This window comes from Ochotona curzoniae, unplaced genomic scaffold (genome assembly GCF_017591425.1).
Source record: "Ochotona curzoniae isolate NIBS_2020 unplaced genomic scaffold, NIBS_Ocur_1.0 scaffold_3208, whole genome shotgun sequence".
Taxonomy (NCBI): Eukaryota; Metazoa; Chordata; class Mammalia; order Lagomorpha; family Ochotonidae; genus Ochotona; species Ochotona curzoniae.
The window spans coordinates 23,374,683-23,393,585 of NW_024467106.1; the positions used below are offsets into that span (position 1 = coordinate 23,374,683).

Genomic DNA, 18,903 nt, shown 5'->3' on the forward strand with positions numbered 1-18,903 from the left:
TATTTAACAATGATTTTGTAATCTACAACTGCCTTTTCTAATGTGGTCATTGCCAAATTAGTATTTTCAGTTACACAGTTTTCTAAAAAACCTGGTTTTCTTTAAAACAAAATCCCTGGTGGGTTGGCAAAGTGGCATAGTATGCAAATCCTTCATCTACAAACACCAGCATCCCATAGGGGCACAGATTCATGTCCCAGTTGCTCCACTTCTGATCCAGCTTCCGGTTTATGACCTGTGAAAGCAGTGGAGGATGACTCAAATCCTCGGGCCTGTGTACCCACAAGGAAGACCTGGAGTTAACTCCTGATCTCTGGTTTCAGATCAGCTCAGCTCTGAATAGTGCAGCCATTTGGGGAGTGAATTAGCAAATGGAAAATCTCTGTCTCTCCTTTCTCTGTTAAATCTTCCTTCCTTCCTCCCTTCCTCTTTTTCTTCCTTCCTTCACATCCCTCACTTCCTCCATCCCTTTCACTCTCTCTTTCACTTATTTATATTTATTGGAATGGCAGATCAGATATATGGAGAGGAGAGACAGAGAGAAAGATCTTCCATCCACTGGCTCATTCCCCTAAAGGTCACAACAACTGGAGCTGAGCCGATTCAAACCCAGCAGCCAGGTGTCTTCTTCCAGGTCCCCCACGTGGGTGCAGGGTCCCAAGGCTTTGGGTCATCTTCCTCTGCTTTCTCAGACCACAAGCAAGAATCTGGATGGGAAGTGGGGCAGTCACTGGCACCCACATGGTGTCCTGGTGTTTGCAAAGTGAGAATTAAACCACTGTACCAGGGCCAATATCTGGCTTTCTTTTTTTTTTTTTTAAGATTTTTATTTTTGGGGGCCCGGTGTGGTGGCACAGTGGTTAAGGTCCTCGCCTTGCACGCCCGGGATCCCATATGGGCGCCGGTTCTAATCCCGGAAGCCCCGCTTCCCTTCCAGCTCCCTGCCTGTGGCCCGGGAAAGCAGTCAAGGATGGCCCAAAGCTTTGGGACCCTGCACCTGTGTGGGAGACCAGGAAGAGGCTCCTGGCTTCAGATCGGCATAGCATCAGCTGTTGCGCTCACTTGGGGAGTGAATCATCGGACAGAAGATCTTCCTCCCTGTCTCTCCTCTCTGTATATTCGCCTTTCCAATAAAAATAAAAAATAAAAATCTTTTAAAAGATTCCAATAAAAATAAAAAATAAAAATCTTTTAAAAGATTCCAATAAAAATAAAAAATAAACATCTTTTAAAAGATTCCAATAAAAATAAAAAATAAAAATCTTTTAAAAGATTCCAATAAAAATAAAAAATAAACATCTTTTAAAAGATTTATTTTTATTATTTTTTCATTGGAAAGGCGGATATACAGAGAGGAGAGACAGGGAGGAAGATCTTCTGTCCGATGATTCACTCCCCAAGTGAGCGCAACAGCTGATGCTATGCCGATCTGAAGCCAGGAGCCTCTTCCTGGTCTCCCACACAGGTGCAGGGTCCCAAAGCTTTGGGCCGTCCTTGACTGCTTTACCGGGCCACAGACAGGGAGCTGGAAGGGAAGCGAGGCTGCCGGGATTAGAACTGGCACCCATATGGGATCCCGGGCGTGCAAGGCGAGGACCTTAACCACTGTGCCACCGGGTCGGGCCCAATATCTGGCTTTCAAATAAAAATAAGTAAGTCCAAAAATATCCTTACTGTTTCATGATTACCTATATTTTTATGCTTTCTGTGCATTTATACTATTATCTCTGACATAACCTCTGTGTAACATTTGCCTCCAACCTTGAAAACAAAATATATTCACCTGGAGGATACTGGTGTCCTTTTACTGTTTTTGGTACCTATTTATTTTCTTGGCCCTCTTTCTTTAGTTTCTTTTTCCTGTTAGATAATTGTAAAAGCTCAAATTCTAAGAGAGCCATATGTCACTCCACTTCTCAGTTTGCACATTTGTTAACTAACAGAGTAGAAGTAAGTACTTGTGTCTTCCGATTTGCAGCAGCAGCAAAGAGCTTACCCATAAAATCAATGATTCCAAATTAAATGGCAACAAAATACACAATAACTTAAGTGTTTTTCTGCTTTTTAAATACTCCCTACTTGAGGCCTGGGAAAGTAGTGGAAGATGATCCAAGTGCTTGGGATCCTGCACACACATGGAAACCTGGGAAAAACTCCTGGCTCCTGGCTTTGAACCAGCCCAACTACAGCCACTGTAGCCATTTGAGGAAGTGAACCAGAGGATGAAAGATCTGTTTCCCCTTTCTTCCTTTCTCTAGTCTGTAACTCTTCCATGTTAAAAAAAATCTTTTTTAAAGAATGTAATTTTATTTTAAAAAGAAAGATGATTTGAAAATATGGGTTGTATTCTCAAAATTTTAAGCCTTTTATTTTTATTTAGGAGAAAATGCTAAGTAATGTCTGCTCTGAATTTAACCTTTCAAGTCATTTTTATGCTGTAGATAAACACTTGCCCATGTGGATAGTCTGCTTCCAAGAATTGGAGCAAAATAGCAACAGTTTTTACCCTGTAACTCAACCTATGTCAGTTAAATAAAAAACTGATGTCAATGTAGTCTCATGAAGAATTAATGCTGTTTGGGCCTGGCAGCATGGCCTAGTGGCTAAAGTCCTTGTCTTGCACGCCGGGATCCCATATGGGCACCGGTTCTAATCCCGGCAGCTCCACTTCCCATCCAGCTCCCTGCCTGTGGCCCGGAAAAGCAGTCGAGGATGGCCCAAAGCCTTTGGACCCTGCACCCGTGTGGGAGACCTGGAAGAAGTTCCTGGCTCCTGGCTTCGGATCGGCATAGTATCAGCCATTGCACTCACTTGGGGAGTGAATCATTGGACGGAAGTTCTTCCTCTCTGTCTCTCCTCCTCTCTGTATATCTGACTTTCCAATGAATAAATAAATCTTTAATAAAAAAAAGAATTAATGCTGTTTCACATGATTGAAACATTAGTAAACAAGGAATAAATGAAGGTCGTGAGGGACTAAAATAAGTAAAACCTAAGACTGCTTAAACATAGTATAAACACAGCGCGTAGTTGATTTTGGGTGACGTTGGTTCAGTATTGCATTTCAGATTTAGTGAGATACCGGTTGATGATCTCATCCACCTATAAACCCATAGCCTTAACATTATGCTGTGACTTGTGCGAGTGCGGGTACACATGAGCATTTTCACGTAGCTGAAGCTAGAACACCTCTGACAACCGTAACAGGCCATCCTCAGCATGGCAGAATCAGAGCATCAGAGGCAGGTGTGAGCTTGCACTGTGATTTGAACCTACTCCAACATCTGCCTCAGCCACGTCGCACAGGAGCGGACCAGCCTCATCCTTACATTCTGGCCTTCTAGTTTCCCTTCTTTATATGTTTTGGCTTTTGAAGAATGAACACATACTCAAGGCATGTATATTTAAAATGAACTTCAATTACAAGGTAGATAAAGGCGTACAACTTCTTCTGCTTCCTTACATAAAATTGTTCAAATGATTCCATTCAAAGGAACCTCCCCCCTCCTTTTTTCTTGATGCAGTCTTTTTATCCATGCAATCTTTTTATTTATTGGTCTAAGTGCCCTACTACTGAATATCTTCTGAAACAGTTCCATTATGTCTGTGTCCTTAAAATTTAGATTTTGATTTAATAGCAACTTGACAGACTAGGATCTGGAAACCAATTTAATGGTTGTCTCCTTTTTATATCTTTCAGTAGAAAATTTCAAATAAAACATAAGTTATACCTGTAAGTAGTCCAAAAGAAAAGAAGACACAAATCTCAAAAAATTTTACCCATGTACTGAACTGTGAAAAGTGGTTTCCAGTCACTTGCCCTTCGGAAGTTGATTCATATCATAACCAGTTAGCAGTGCAGCCCAGCACTCTCAGGAACTGACAGACTTCAAAGTGTCATGCACACACATACATCTATATGTATACATACCGAATTCTGAAGAATCAGAATTCTGTAATGCTTAGAGGATTCCCCTCCCCTTTTTAAGGAACAAATCTACTTATAATATAAAAATTAACCTAATACTACAGTGTAGCTATTGAATGCCCCCAGTGTGTTAAACACCTGGTCCCCAGGGTGGCGTGAATGGGGAAGCGATGGAACTTTCAGGAGACAAGGCCCAAAGAGGGAACCATAGGTCACTAGGGGTGTGCCCTTGCAGAGGACTGGAGAACCAGCTCACGATATAATCTTTTCTTCCTACACATGCTCCTGCCATTTGTCACCATCAACTGCTATCATCAGAGACTGAATCAATGAGGCTGCTTGATCCTAGTCTTGAACTTCCTAAATTGTGAAACAAATAAACCTTTCATCTTTATCGAGTTAGTTGTAGGAGAGATATTTTTTGTAGTAACACAAAACTGATCAGTACCCCTTACTTATAGCTGCTATGAAAGCATTCCAAAGAACAGTTCTTATTTCTTGTATATACTACATGCAGTAAATTCTTAATAAAAAAAAAGTACTGAATAAGACCTTGGATAAGAAATGGTAAACAGCCCACTGAGAAAATACCTAGAGAATATATACATGAAATAATTACTGGCATACTTTTAAAATTTGCATCGTGAATTAAAGAACAATCCCAATAAGTATCACTAGGATCAACCTCAAAGGATCTTTAGTGATAAAGGTTTGTATTCTAAATTTGTTGCAAATGTCATAATGATTTCATATTTTTATGTAACTAACAGTTATAATATGAAAATAAAAACCAAAAAAATAAGCCCCTAAAAGAATTTAAGATGTGAAAATGTGAAGTTATTTGTCTACACATTCTTTAAAAACAATATGAAAAGTATGTTGTCATTTTTATTGCTACACTAAAAATATTTGTTTACATTGGTACAATGGGTACCCAGTTTTTTAAAAAATGAACTAAAACAAAAATCACAAGGTTAACAACTTTATTAAAAAAAATTACCTCGCTGGTACTGGTAGTTTGGGGCAAAGAACAGAAGATTTTGAAGATGTAGTATATTCAGAAGGCTTCAGGTTATAGCTACATAGAGCTGAGCCTGTTAAAAGAAAAGTTTCTATGTGAGCAGGCAGAACAAAATCCGAACACATTGCCATAAAGATTTGCTATAATGTCAGAATATACAACTTTCAAACATCATAGAATTCATAAGGATATGACATTACCAATACACATCATTTAAAACAAACTCCTTTGTGAAATTAACAGTATGTGTAAATTTTAATTACCTTAAAGATAATAAACACTACAACTATCTCTTTTCGAAGTGTCTGCCATATGCTAGGGTCTATGCAAGGTGACATGTATATATATCTCTATATGTCATCATTTACTATTACTCTGTCAGGCAGGCATCATTAAGCCTACTTCAGAAAGCAGGAAATGGAGGCAAAGAGATAACTTAGCCACATATGCACAGCTAGTAGTAAGTAGAAGGGATTGGATTAAAACCAGCACATTTATTTAAATGCAAAAATCCATGCCCAACTACAGTCTTTTTTTATGCTTTCCATGAATAAGTATTTAAAATTACTGCATAAGGCACACATGTATTCAGGCAGTAGATCATTTTCTTATCTAAAAAGAATTTCTATCTATAAATTGAATAAATTGATAAAATTGATAAAACTGATTCCAGCTCTTGCACGGTGTGAAACAGTTTGAACCAACTTTAGATTGATTACGGAAAAAAAAAATCTATTTTTCTAACTATACGGCTAATACAAATCTAAATAATAATAAATAGACATCATAGATGGATACAGTCTGTCAGTATAACAGAAGTTTGCTTATACTCATTTATAATACAGCAACAAATATTAGAAAATTCATTCCATACAACTGATATTAAATGAGGAGACCTAGACAGTTCTAATTTTGAAGACTATTGCATTATATGGCATAACCATACTAGATTTACAGAAGTTCCTAGCAGGTTGCTAATTTGGTGAAACATTTTATTATTCAAAGTACAAGCAGAATAGCTCTGCATTTTTATTATATAAATTTGTGTTCCCAGGCTTGGCACAGTAGCCTAGTGGCTAATGTCCTTGCCTTGTACACACCAGGATCCCACATGCTGGTTCGTGTCCTGGATACTCCACTTCCCATCCAGATCTCTGCTTGTGGCCTGGGAAAGCAATGGAGGATGGCCACACAGGAAACCTAGAAAAAACTCCTGGCTCTTGGCTTCAGATCTGCTCAGCTCCAGCTATTGTGGCCAGGAAGATCTTTCTCTCTGTCTTTCCTCTCTGTAAATCTGACTTCGCAAAAAAAATAAATTAATTTAAAAAAATAATTAATTTGTATTTTCATTGTACCACCATGGGAAAAAAATATTAACACACAATGCGAAGTAAAAATGGCAGACTTCAACACTAAATTAATTAGCAGCAAGCATATGGGAAGTAGCTGAAGAAAATTACAGAAGGACATAGCCTGATTTGTTGGGATAACAACAGTGAGAGTAAACTGACTTCACTTACAACTTGTCTTATCAAAGTAATTTTAGAAAGACAAAACCACCACTGAAATCAGCAACACCATGAACCACCAGCTAAATGTTTTAATAGGTGGGCTGTTACAGTATAGGCAACACCAACACACACAGCAGATAAAGACAATTGAAGTAACTCGACACTGTAAAATACTTGTTAAGAGAGATGCTTCTAAGTTATATGGCACCATGCTTCAAGCTGCCAACTTAAGATGCAGTCAATAGGAGATTTTATTTTAGAGACTGACTTTGATCATTGTTTTCATCATGATGGTCATTGATCCTTAATAAAAATCTTTTTAAAAATTTAATCAGAAACTCTTCTAAAAGTATTGTTTTTCATGTTTGAAGAAAATGCCAGCAGGTCCCACTGATAGCAGTCTTGGAGAAAAAAAATTGCAGAAATGATTTTAGATTAATCCCCAAATAGCTAGCAGTCCTATTATAGAACCACTTGTGAAAAAACAAAAACAAAAGCAAAAAAACCCAGCAACTGTACAAATAACTGCAGAGCACCCAATGTAATCATCAACTTCCTGATCTGAATTGTCAACTTCTTTCAGAGTTCAAAATGGATTTGATTTGCACAATACAAAAAGCCCTAACTAGAACACTTTGTGTCAGTGCTGTTAAACACACTGATTCATCTAAATTCGGCAAACACAATCTCCATCCCCACCCTTTCTTCATTTAAAAAAGGAGGTCAGCAGGTGCAACAGAGTTCAATTTTATAAATACTTTCCCAGGATAATACTCAATGAAAGATAATAGCCTTATCTCTGATGGTCTTCTGGGACACAGGCCAGTACTAAATAGATCCTGCACTAAATAGATTAAAGGAAAAAAAAGGTCTTTATATGTGTGAGTAGCAGCAATCACAACAAACCTTACACTGCTTTCTGTTCAAAGGGTTGATGGAGAAATCTCAGTAAAGATATTAAAACAACACAATAAAGGCACATACTTACAATTTTTTTTTGCATGTTCATTAGCTGATGTATTTTCAGAGACTATTTTAAATGCTATTTTTCTTAGAGTGCAGTATAAACAATATTTGGCACAAGAGATTTTAACATAAACCATAAGATAAAGTTTTCCTTCTAATGTGAAAGCAGGTAAAAAAATCATGCTTGAGCAATGAAAAGTCAAAAGCTAAAAACAAAAGCTTATCTAATGAACACCAGAGGCAATCCATGCAACTGAGCCAATGTTATTCAGGAGCCATCAAAATGAGTGATCTTAGGAACCTAACTTGGGTATATAAACATTTATCATGGTAAACGGTTGCCATAGCCCCCAGAATGTTTAACTACTACGATTTTTCAAATGCCTTATAATATTTAATTATTTATTCCTTTTACACTATCATTTATATCAACTCAAAGAGGTACATTTCCATCACCCCACTCTAAAATTGCAGAGGAAAATAGTGCGAAGGCCTTACAGGCAATCACTGGCATATTTAGAAATAAAATTGCTTACTTCTAAGCCATGATGATTTTTTTCTATCATTCTTAATCAACATAATCAGACAACTATTCAATAAACTACCTAGCAAAAACCACATTCTATAGATACCTCAATATATATCTCAAGGAAAATTATTTTTCCTACCCACTTCCTCCTGTATTGTCATTTTTGGTTAATGGTCCTTCCATCCATGAAATCTCTGGTTCAGCATTAACAAATTCCCCAAGAATCTCTCTCCATCATCTTTATCACTCAAGACATTCCCCATACCAAGTCCTGATGATCATACCTTCCTGTATCATATCAGACACTCACCTTCTCCTATTGCATCAGGTAAAATGCTCTCATCTCCACCCAATACGTTAACTATGAAAATGGTCTTTGTAAAATGCTTTTCAGTGTCATGACACCCCTAACCTCAGCGTAGTCCAAACTTCTCGGATTCAATGCCCAACTAAAGCACGACCCCAGCTCCATCTCAACATATTTGTAATTAATTTTTGTTCTTTACAAGTTTCCAAAGTTGTTCCTATACTGTTCTTTTTGTTTGGGCAGTTATTCACCAATTAACTTCAAAGTGTTAATGTTTGAACAGAAGTCCTACAAACTACTTAAATATAACTTCCTCTGTTAATCCTTTTCTGACACACCTAAAAAGACTACTGATTATTTAGTTTTATTATAAAATGTGGCATACTATTCTATAATTTTTAATTATATATCAATTTCACTTTTGGCATAGGGACTGTTTGACAACTAGGATCTTGTGGTTTTTGAAATATTTAGAATCTCTATTTCCTGATGTACTGCTGGCACCCAAATGTCTTTTGTCAAAAAAAAAATGGTAATCCCGATTGAGAAGAAAACTGAGATCATTGTATTAAACTTTCATATTTTGGTGTAATGTGTTATATACAATGCTAATGCATTTTTGTTTTAACCAAACTCTCAAAGTCTAACCAAAACAGCATTTCCTAACTTTGGTATTATGACATTTTGTGCCAGACAATTCATGGCTGTAAGGAGCTATTTTGTACTTTGTAGGATTTGGCAATCTCCCAGGCCTCTCTGTACTAGATTTCAATGGCGTCCCTTGCAGGCCTCACCTTGTACAACAATCAAAAATGTTTCCCAAAGTTTTGATCCAATTTTATTTGAAACACACACACACACAAGCTATGGGCTCAGAGTCAAGGCATAGCTGTCTAGGCCTTCAACTATGGCACCAGCACCCCATAAGGACATCAGTTTAATTCCCAACAGTCCTACTTCTTATCCAGTTGCTTGTGAAGGCAGCAGAGCAGGGCTTAGAAGAGGCTCCTGCACCCATAGGGAGATCAAGAAGAGGATCCTTGCTAATGGCTTCAGCCCAACTCTGGCCATTGTAGCCATTTGGGGAATGAACCAGTGGATGGTAAATTTCTTTTAGTCTGTCCTTCATTTTCAGTAACTCTACTTTTCAAATAAAACCAAATTTTAAACAAAACAAAGTATGTTTTGTTGGGGATAATATAATGTTTTGCTTTGAAATTTTAATTTATCATAATATTTCTGAAAATGAGAGAAAGATTCCTTAAAATATGATTTGGAAATCTGCAATCAATAGAAAAGAAAATATCTCTCTAGCTAGGAAAACATTGCCTTGTGAAATCTGATGAATTTAACCTCATTTTCTCTAGTCAAGAATTCAATGTACATTCATATGCCAAGAGGATAGAAGACACTTTTCATATTTCAATTTCTCCTAACCAATAAAAGTTGTAGGCATATTTGCAATTTATACTTTCTGCCTACAGAAATTAGCCAGCAGGGGGTATGACATTACCTGTCAATCACTACTGACACAAATTAAGCACACAATAAATATCTGTTAAATGAACTAATTTTGTAAGATCTTTACTGGGTGTTTTGGGACGGCAGGGGAAATCTGACTCTCAACTATACTATATGTATATATATGTATCTTTTGCACATGCTTCATAGGTTCTATTTGATGAATAACAAAATCAGTTTAAATGGAATTATCAAATATAATTTTTTCATATTTTATTTTTAATTTTAGAATTTTCACCCTTTTTAATTAGCCAAGTCTAGTCTCTAAATTTGATGCAATTAAATTTATTGCTCAATCTCATGATTTTATTCATTAACAAATGACTTCATAGCCAAGCCTTTAATTCACTGCACCAAAATGAATCCATGCTAATTCTATGGTTGAATTTCCATTGTTATAGACTGATAATAAACAAAGTAATATAGTATCATCCTTTCATATTGACTCTAAGTTTAGTAAGATGATAATCAAATGGTTTATTAGTATTCATATGGCAATTTTTAATCTGAACGGTTCATATGACCTGTCCAAGTTTTTAATGTCAAAACAATTATCAGCACGAGAACATCAAGCTGTAGGACTCTACTTGTGGTCCAAGTGGCAAGAAGGCCATAAAGCATTTGAAACTTACATAAATGAGCTTTTGATCAGAACTCACTGTTGTGTTTTGGAAGACAAAATCTGTGCTATGAAATAGCTTGGTATGAATAATGGTAAAGGTAGTAAAAATCTCATGTGAAGTATTAGCATTGCCAAGAGCAAGTCCCCAAGTTACTCACAAGTTATGTACATTTCTAAACCTCTGGTTAGAATTTAGATAGCCAATGAAAAGACAAAACAATATGCAAAATATATATATGAATGAATGATTATCTACTTGGACTCATGTGCCCAGGCTGAATCCAGGGGAAAGGGAGGTGAAGGCTGCCTGACAGGCCAGTGATGCAGGACTGCAATCACTGGAAAAAAGAGAACTCTCAGAACAGATTCCATCACCTCATGCCTTTAGCATCTGCCACAGAAAGGCTGTGTAGAAAGTTAACTTCAGAAGGAAGGGGATTCTATTCCACTCCCTACAATGAATGCATTACTTGAGTTTTAAAAATAACGAGTGAAGAAACCTGTTCATCAGAAACCAGAGAGAAGGAAAATCACAATAAGATGGAACTCACACTCGCCCCAAAGAGCTCATATGGGTGCTCACATCAGCTGGTGTCAATTTTCTCTGTAAGGCATAAGGTTAAGAATAAAAATAAAAGAGAGGGCTCAAGAGAAGAAAAGGTATGTATAATCACTTGGAGAGGAGGTAGAGGAAAGATCAATGAAAGAATATAATGAAATATTTAGAGATAAGTAAAAAGAACTGACAGCAATTTTGGTTAGACTGAAGTTAAACAATTTACCTGTTAGTAGCAACTTGCACAGATACTGGATTGAGGACAAAGTATAATGAGAAAATGAGAAATTGTGAAGTGGCAGTTGAGATGAATAGGAAAATCCAGTCTATCATTCTCTCAAAAACATTTGTGGATAACCATAAGCTCCTCTATTAAGCCTGGATATTCAGAGATGAATTGAGCATGGTCTTGCCCCCAGGAAAATGCATACATTACTGCAAGAGGATGATAAACAAAGAACTGAAAGAAATTTGATACCCAGTGCTTACGCTATTTGCTATTTGGCAATTTTAATTTTTAAGGAATTTTTAAAAATTGCTTTCTTCTCTAGCATCACATATTTCTATTGGTCTCATATGTGAATTATGAGTCGCAATAAGCTTACATTTGTATGCCTATCACCCAACTCACATCCCAGAACCTGTATCCTCAGATGCATCTGGATTCTTCAATCTATCTTTAAAGCTCTTTGTAATGTGGCACATAACAAATCTAAAACCCAGCTATCTCCTCCATATGCTATACCAGTCTGAGATACTCAACAGAGCTGTTTGACAAGCTTTAATTGTCCAAAAGGACTCCTCTTTCTTGTCTAAAAGAAATAGACTTGAAGATTTATTATTGCCTAATAAATGTAATCTGTACAAACAGTGCTATAGGAACTAAGAGATTCCTCCTTATAAAATTTTTTAAAGATTTATTTATTTTATTGGAAACGCAGATGTACAGAGAGGAGAAGAGATAGAGAGGAAGATCTTCCATCCAAAGATTCACTTCCTCAAGTGAGCACAACGGCCAGTGCTGTGCCGATCCAGAGCCAGGAGGCAGAACTTCTTTCCAGGTCTCCCACACAGGTGCAGGGTCCCAAGGCTCTGGGCCATCCTTGACTGCTTTTCCAGGCCACAAGCAGGGAGCTGGATGGGAAGTGGAGCGGCTGGGATTAGAACCGGCGCCCATATGGGATCCCGGGGCATTCAAGTAGAGGACCTTAGCCATTATGCTATTGCGCCGGGCCCTCTCCTTATAAACTTTTAAAATAACTTTCAAAGGCAATAAAGGTTCAAGTGAATGGATAGTTCAAGTGAATGGACAGTTCTGAAATATAATAAGTCCTAAGTGGTTAAAAAAATACTTTCAAATGTTGTCTTGGAAATGTAAAAATTCTTTGAAAAGGATTTATATTATGTTTTCATTCTAGTAAGAAACATGGTCCTGCATTTTAAAATAAGGCTGAGAATTAGCACTTTAAAGTGAATGCATCAAACAAGATATTTCTCTTCCATAAACTTTTGTAAAAGTTATGGTAAGATTTCCTATGCTAACCACTGTTAAGTGGACAGCTCAGAGACCTTATAGTCACACACCTGGCAAAGCTGAAATGCTACTTACCAAACAGTACCTTCTTGTTCCAAACCTCCTACAGCCCTGACTACCCTAAGCACCTCACCTATAGGTGGAAATCACATAGTATTTGTCCTTTTGTGGACTGGCTCACTTCACTTAACATAGTGTCCTTAGGAATATCAATATTATAGCATATGTTACTTGAAAAAAATCACATAACAGAAAGTGCATCATATTAGCCATTTACTTATACATAACAGCAGTATTAGCTACAGGCAAAACCAATCCAAGAGCTTTTCCATCTTACAAAGTGGAAAATTCATGATTACAGAACAACTCTCCATTACCCCCTGCCCTAGGCCTTGACAATCAATATCCTACTTCTTGTCTTAAAGTTTGACTACTTTAGATATTTCACATAAGTAGAACTGTGCAATTTTTTAAAAAAAGATTTATTTATTTTTATTGCAAAGTCAGATATACAGAGAGGAGAGACAGAGAGGAAGATCTTCTGTCCGATGATTCACTCCCCAAGTGAGCACAATGGCTGGTGCTGAGCCTATCTGAAGCCAGCAGCCAGGAACTTCCTCCAAGTCTCCCACGCAGGTGCAGAGTCCTAAGGCTTTGGGCCGTCCTCAACTGCTTTCCCAGGCCACAAACAGGGAGCTGGATGGGAAGTGGAACTGATGGAATTAGAACCAGTGCCCATATGGGATCTTGGTCTGTACAAGGTAAGGACTTTAGCCACTAGGCTACTGTGCTTGGCCCTTTTAATTTATCTTTTAAAATTATTGTCCTCCCCATTCTCTATTGCCATGCTTCTTGATGCTATCGTCATTTTGTATTTTTATGCCTAACTTATTGACTTGTTGCTTATGGTTGGTTCCAAAGCAAAAGGATATCTTTACAACTAGTCTCCAGTTTAAGAAGTTTGTTTTCTGGAAAATGTTTCTTTAATACTTCTCAAACACCTATCTATGCCAGACCCTGCAGAAAATACAAACCTGTGAAATCCAGCAGGAGGGTCTTGGCTTTGAATGGGCCATGCTCAGTATCACTTAGTAGAGAATGCTGCACTAGAAACCAAGCACTCCAACAAGCAGTGTGAGGTGTTGCACCTCAAGGGATCATCACAGCAGGGCACAAAGCTGCAAAGACACTGGCCCTTGTTGGTCTCCTGGAGGTCAGATCAGTTCAAGGGACATTTGATCCAGGAGGATGGAGAGGACAAGTTGGAGACAGAGCAGCACAGATCACAGCTCTGCATGCTGGCATAATATGTACAGACTTTTATTTTCTAACCACTGATGACCTCTGAACCAGGGATCAGGGCTGAGCGAAGCTTTTAAGGCAGTGTTATTTAAGGGAGTTAAGTAGAGACTGGGGGAAAGAGGACTGCTATTTTCCACTTGTGGAATAATAGTAACTATTCCAATGACAACAGTCACAATAGTTATTGCCTATTTGCCAGACATTGTTCTGAGCATTTTTCATTTATGAATTTTATAAAGTAGTTTAAGTGCTCTATTATCCCTATAACATAGAGGGGGAAACTGAGGCATTGAAAAGCCAAGTAACTCTCTCAGGGTCCCACAGCTGTTAACCTGTAGGAGGAACATTTGAATCTGAACAGTCTGAGACTAGAGTTACAGGCTCAATTACTCAACTTTACCATATGTAGAGAAGACTATCTGTACTCACCATGTCCAAGATTCTGGAAAACCTTGGAGTGACTCACCCTTGTCTAAGAAACCTCATAAAGATAAGGTTGATAATCTTGGTGTTGGGCTCAGCAAGCCAACACACATGGGGAATACAAGTTCTTGAACAGCAGTTGGCATGGATTCAGTCCCCACAAGATGCCCAGTATTCTTTATGCATCATCTCACTGTTTTTAATCCACTTCCCCTCACTCTCACCCCCCATAAAGAAATGTAGGTTCAGAGACGCTATACTTCTCACTCCTCATTATGGAGCCAGTCAGTGACAGAAGCAGAATTAGAATTCAGAAGCAAATCCAACCCAGGCTCGGTCACCTTTCTTATGTTGACAGCATCAATCAGTAGGAGAGCATCAATTATTGGTTAGTTAGACAGCGGGCGCTAGCCCTCTGGCCTGGGAAGGGCAGCTCCCCATTGAAAGTCTCTGAAGTCCAGTTACGCTGCACAGCTACAGTGATCCCAAGCTATTTCTGTGCACCCAGATAAAAATTATACTGGGTGGACTCCAGAGTCAACCCCTGTTCCAAGAACTAGTCTGTGGACTCGGCAGGACCAGGCAGCATTGAGGCGTTCCACAAACACAACACAAACATGAAATCTCAACAAGCTGTTCAAAAACATTGGCTTCAGGAGCCATCTGCATGTAGCCCTCCACAGATAGTGGCCTGTAGAAATGTTCCCTACAAACAACTCAGTCAGTCATGCACAACTGAGATCATCTAGAGGTAAGAAACCGAAAGAACAGACCTAAGATTTCAGGAAGCTGATGGTATTGCTTTGCTTTTCTAATTCTCATGCAGCTAACCTCAGAGTTTCTCAAAACTCAAAACAGTTAGGGCTGTTAAATTTGAAAAGCGGAACAAAAATACGTACACATCAACCACACTGGAAAAGACATGATTTTCATTTCAACTTTACATTTCTTTTGGAACTTTTCAAATTTCCTGTAACGTACATATATGATAGCATTAACGTGCTGGGGGAGATATAAATTGAAATACTTTCAATCAACACTGGTAAGACAGGGAAACAAGGCAAATTTTACATAGAATGGTCTAATAATTTCCAAAATATTCAACATACTATATCAAAAGCTCCCCCCCTCCAAGATATTTATAAAAGATAAAAATTTCCAGAATCCAAAGACCAACTTAGATTTCTCCTGGGTAGGGACCAGAAATCTGTGGTTTAACAAGCTACCTAAGTGTCTCACCATTGATCTCCGCAAACTTCTGAACATCACTCAAGGTTTTCAGTTCCTGTGTTGGACACGCTGCTACACACAGTGCTACAGACTTGATCTTCCGGTTTATCAAGTCCAGGTTGCATGGATCCAAAAAGAATACATACCTAAAGCATAGAGAAAGAAACTGGGATATTATTTCACGACACGTGTTTTCATTTACTACACAGTGACTAAGCTTAAAAGTTTGAACTCACAACAAACATTTCACAAATATAATCATACATGAATTTTAAAAAAATAAAAAATCAACTATTTCATTTTTCTTACACTGTCAATGCTAACAATTACTAAAATATCCTAATTTTTATTATATAATTTGAATTACAGTTTATATGTAACTATAAACTTTACTTAATGAACACATAATTATCAAGGTGAATATACATATACATATATATAAAACATGAAATTGAATGAAGACTAGAGGGAAATATATCACCACTTCAGCCATCTCTAAGTATTAAAGTATTAGTTTTCTTTTGCTTTTCATAATTCCTATTTTCTAAAAAGAATTCAAATTATTTTTTAATTATATTAACTGCAACACATATTATTTTGTTTTGTTTTTTAAAAAAGGTCCATCTGGACTGGCATGGTGATATAGCAAGGTAATCTACTACCTGTGGTGTTGGCATCCCATACAGGCAATGGTTCATGTCCCAGCTGCTCTACTTCCAAAACAGCTCCCTATGAAAGGCTTGGGAAAGCAGCGGAGGATGGCCCAAGTGTTTGGGGCTCTGTCCCCATGTAGGAGCTACAGAAGAAGCTTTTGGCTTCCAGCTTTAAACAGGCCCAGCTGTGGCCATGGCGGCCACTTACAGAGTAAATCAGATGATGGAGATTTCTCTCTTTGTTTTTTCACTTCTCTGTAATTCTAACTTTCAAGTAAAATGAATAAATCTTCAATTGAAAAAAAAAAAGGTTTCTTGTAGTGGCAGGCATCTTGTCTAGGGTTAGGATGCTGCTTGGGAGACCCATATCCTATATCAGAGTTGGGCTTGAGTCTCAGCTCCACTTCTAATCCCAGATTCCTGCTCATGAATGTCCTGGCAGGAGGCAGCAGGGACTCCAGCAGCTGTCACCCATGTACATATCCTGGATGAAGTGCCTGGCTTCAGCTTGTGCTGGACATTGGGAGAGTGAATCGGAAGAATGGAGGTCTCTTTGTATTTATGTCTGCTTTTCAAGTAAGTAAGCAAATAAATGAAACATTTAAGAGATTATAAGTAGATAAAACAATCCCCAAATCCTAAATTATTTATATCATATTCATTTATAGCTTTAGAATTGGAAGTTAATTATGAATTATACAAATTATATTTTAGAAGACTTATTTATTTTTATTTGAAAGATGGATTTGCAGAGAAAGGAGGAGAGACAGAGAGATTCCTCCAGTTGCTGGTTCACTTGACAAATGGCTGCAACAGCCAGAGTAAACTGATCCAAAGCTAGGAGCCCAGAGCTTCTTTTGGATCTTCCATAAGGGAGCCCAAAGACTTAAGTCATCTACTGCTACTTTCCCAGGACATAAGCATAGAGCTAGATTGGAAGTGGGGCAGAGAGATACCAACTGGTGCCCAGATGGGATGTCGGTGCTGCAGGTAGAAGATTAGCTTGTTACGCCACCACTTTAACCCCAACAGTTAATTTTAATGTTTGTTATAAAATAGAAAAGATGGCGGAGATTATGAATGCTATTTTTGTCCAAAGAGAAAATGAGGGCTAATCACTTGTACCTGAGAAAAGCAAAGTAAAATGTATGAATCAAGAGAAATCACCAGAACGAATGTTTTCACACAAGGTAAGAACCAGGTTTTTGTTTTTTTTTTACATTTGAGAGACAGACGCAGAGTTCTCACCTTCTAATTCTCTGGTTTACTACTCATATGCGTGTAACAGCCTGAACTGGATGGAAGAGAAGCCAGGAAGCTGTGATGGAATCCAGGTCTCCCACACTGGGGGTCGGGACCTACCTGCTTCGGCCATCACTGCTGCCGCATGCTCTGTACCAGCAGGAAGCCAGGCCTGGTACTTAACTCAAATACTCTGATGTAGGAGCCAGTTGGCATAATGGCTAGACCAAACATTCAGCCCATGGGCCTGGAGCTCAATGATGACTAAATCCTGACCCTGCAAACCCCAAGATACCTTACGGACTTGGGTTCATATACTGACTTCTCCATTTCCCATTGGTCTCAGAAAGCAGTCGATGATGGCCGAAAAAGCCTTAGGACTCTGCACCCAGATCTGGAGGAAGCTCCTGACTCCTGGCTTTGGATGGGCTCAGCTCTGGCCACTGTGTGGCCATCTGGGGAGTGAACCAGTGGGTAGGAAATCTTTCTCTGTGTCTCTCCTTCTCTCCATAAATCTGATAATCTGATCTGCCTTTCCAATAAAAATAAGCAGATTTTTTAAAAAATAAAAAAGAATGTCAGCACACTAAGTCCAGGGAAGTTTGCAGCAAGTCATATATATGGCAACAGCCCTTCCCACACTGTTCAACTGTGTTGCTATGCAGAATACATTTCAAACCTGGAACCAGAAATATAACTAAAAATAAGAGCTGCGTGAAAACACTGAAAAGCAAAACAATGTAAAGTCAGTACATGTACTGGAATGGACAACATAAATGTATATCAGAAAAAAATATATTCTTTAGAGCCAAATGGAAAGAAAAGACGTGATGTGGTGAGGTAGATTCAGTAGCTCACTGATGGGATGCCCACATCCCATACCGAAATTCCTGTTTCAAATCCCACCTCCTTGGCTTCCAATCCAGCCTTCTTCTAAAGCACATTCTGTAAGGCAACACACCATGGCCCAAGTACTTCCTCCCTTCCACTCAACAGGAGACCTGGATGGAATTCTGGGATCCTAACTCCAGCCAGATCAAGCCCTGAATGTTGCAAATATTTGGGAAGTGAACCAACAGATGGAAGATCCTTCCATGTCCTTCTGTGACTCTCTGTCTTTCAAATGACATCGGGGAAAATGTGGTTTGGAAGTAGGACTTGCGGACTATTTCTTTGGCTGATGGCAAGGAACTAGGATCCAGAGAGAACTACTTCTGGCATTTAGCTAGAAACAAGCATGTCCTTATTAAATGTCCTTTATTCTGTGCATCTGATTAAGCATATAAATGCCTGGGACCCTGCACAATGAGCTGCACAAAGCCAGGTCCTGAACAGGTAGTACTCTGATCTTTAAGGAAGGTGTCATAAAACCTTTCAATTAGCCACTGCTGCAGCCACCACTAACACTATTAACGGTAACAAAAATAATGATGGTAGCCACATTTACTGAGTACTTACCACACTATAATAAAGCCTTCACATGTATTAACTCATCTAATTCTGAAAAAATACTGTTGTGATTGTAGGGGGTATGGGTAGGAGGTGGGCAGCGAACCAG

At 38.4% G+C, this 18,903-nt stretch overlaps 1 protein-coding gene across 4 annotated transcripts in view; it reads right to left on the reverse strand.

Moving 5' to 3' along the window:
• SLC44A1 (solute carrier family 44 member 1) overlaps positions 1-18,903 on the reverse strand; it is a 174,986-nt gene that overhangs the window by 74,456 nt on the left and 81,627 nt on the right. For all 4 annotated transcript variants that reach the window (XM_040963874.1, XM_040963875.1, XM_040963873.1 and 1 more), the window contains exons 4-5: positions 15,460-15,596; positions 4,929-5,022 (exon numbers count right to left, since the gene is read on the reverse strand). In XM_040963874.1, the coding sequence (XP_040819808.1) occupies positions 4,929-5,022; positions 15,460-15,596 (231 nt within the window). The remainder of the gene's footprint in view (positions 1-4,928; positions 5,023-15,459; positions 15,597-18,903) is intronic.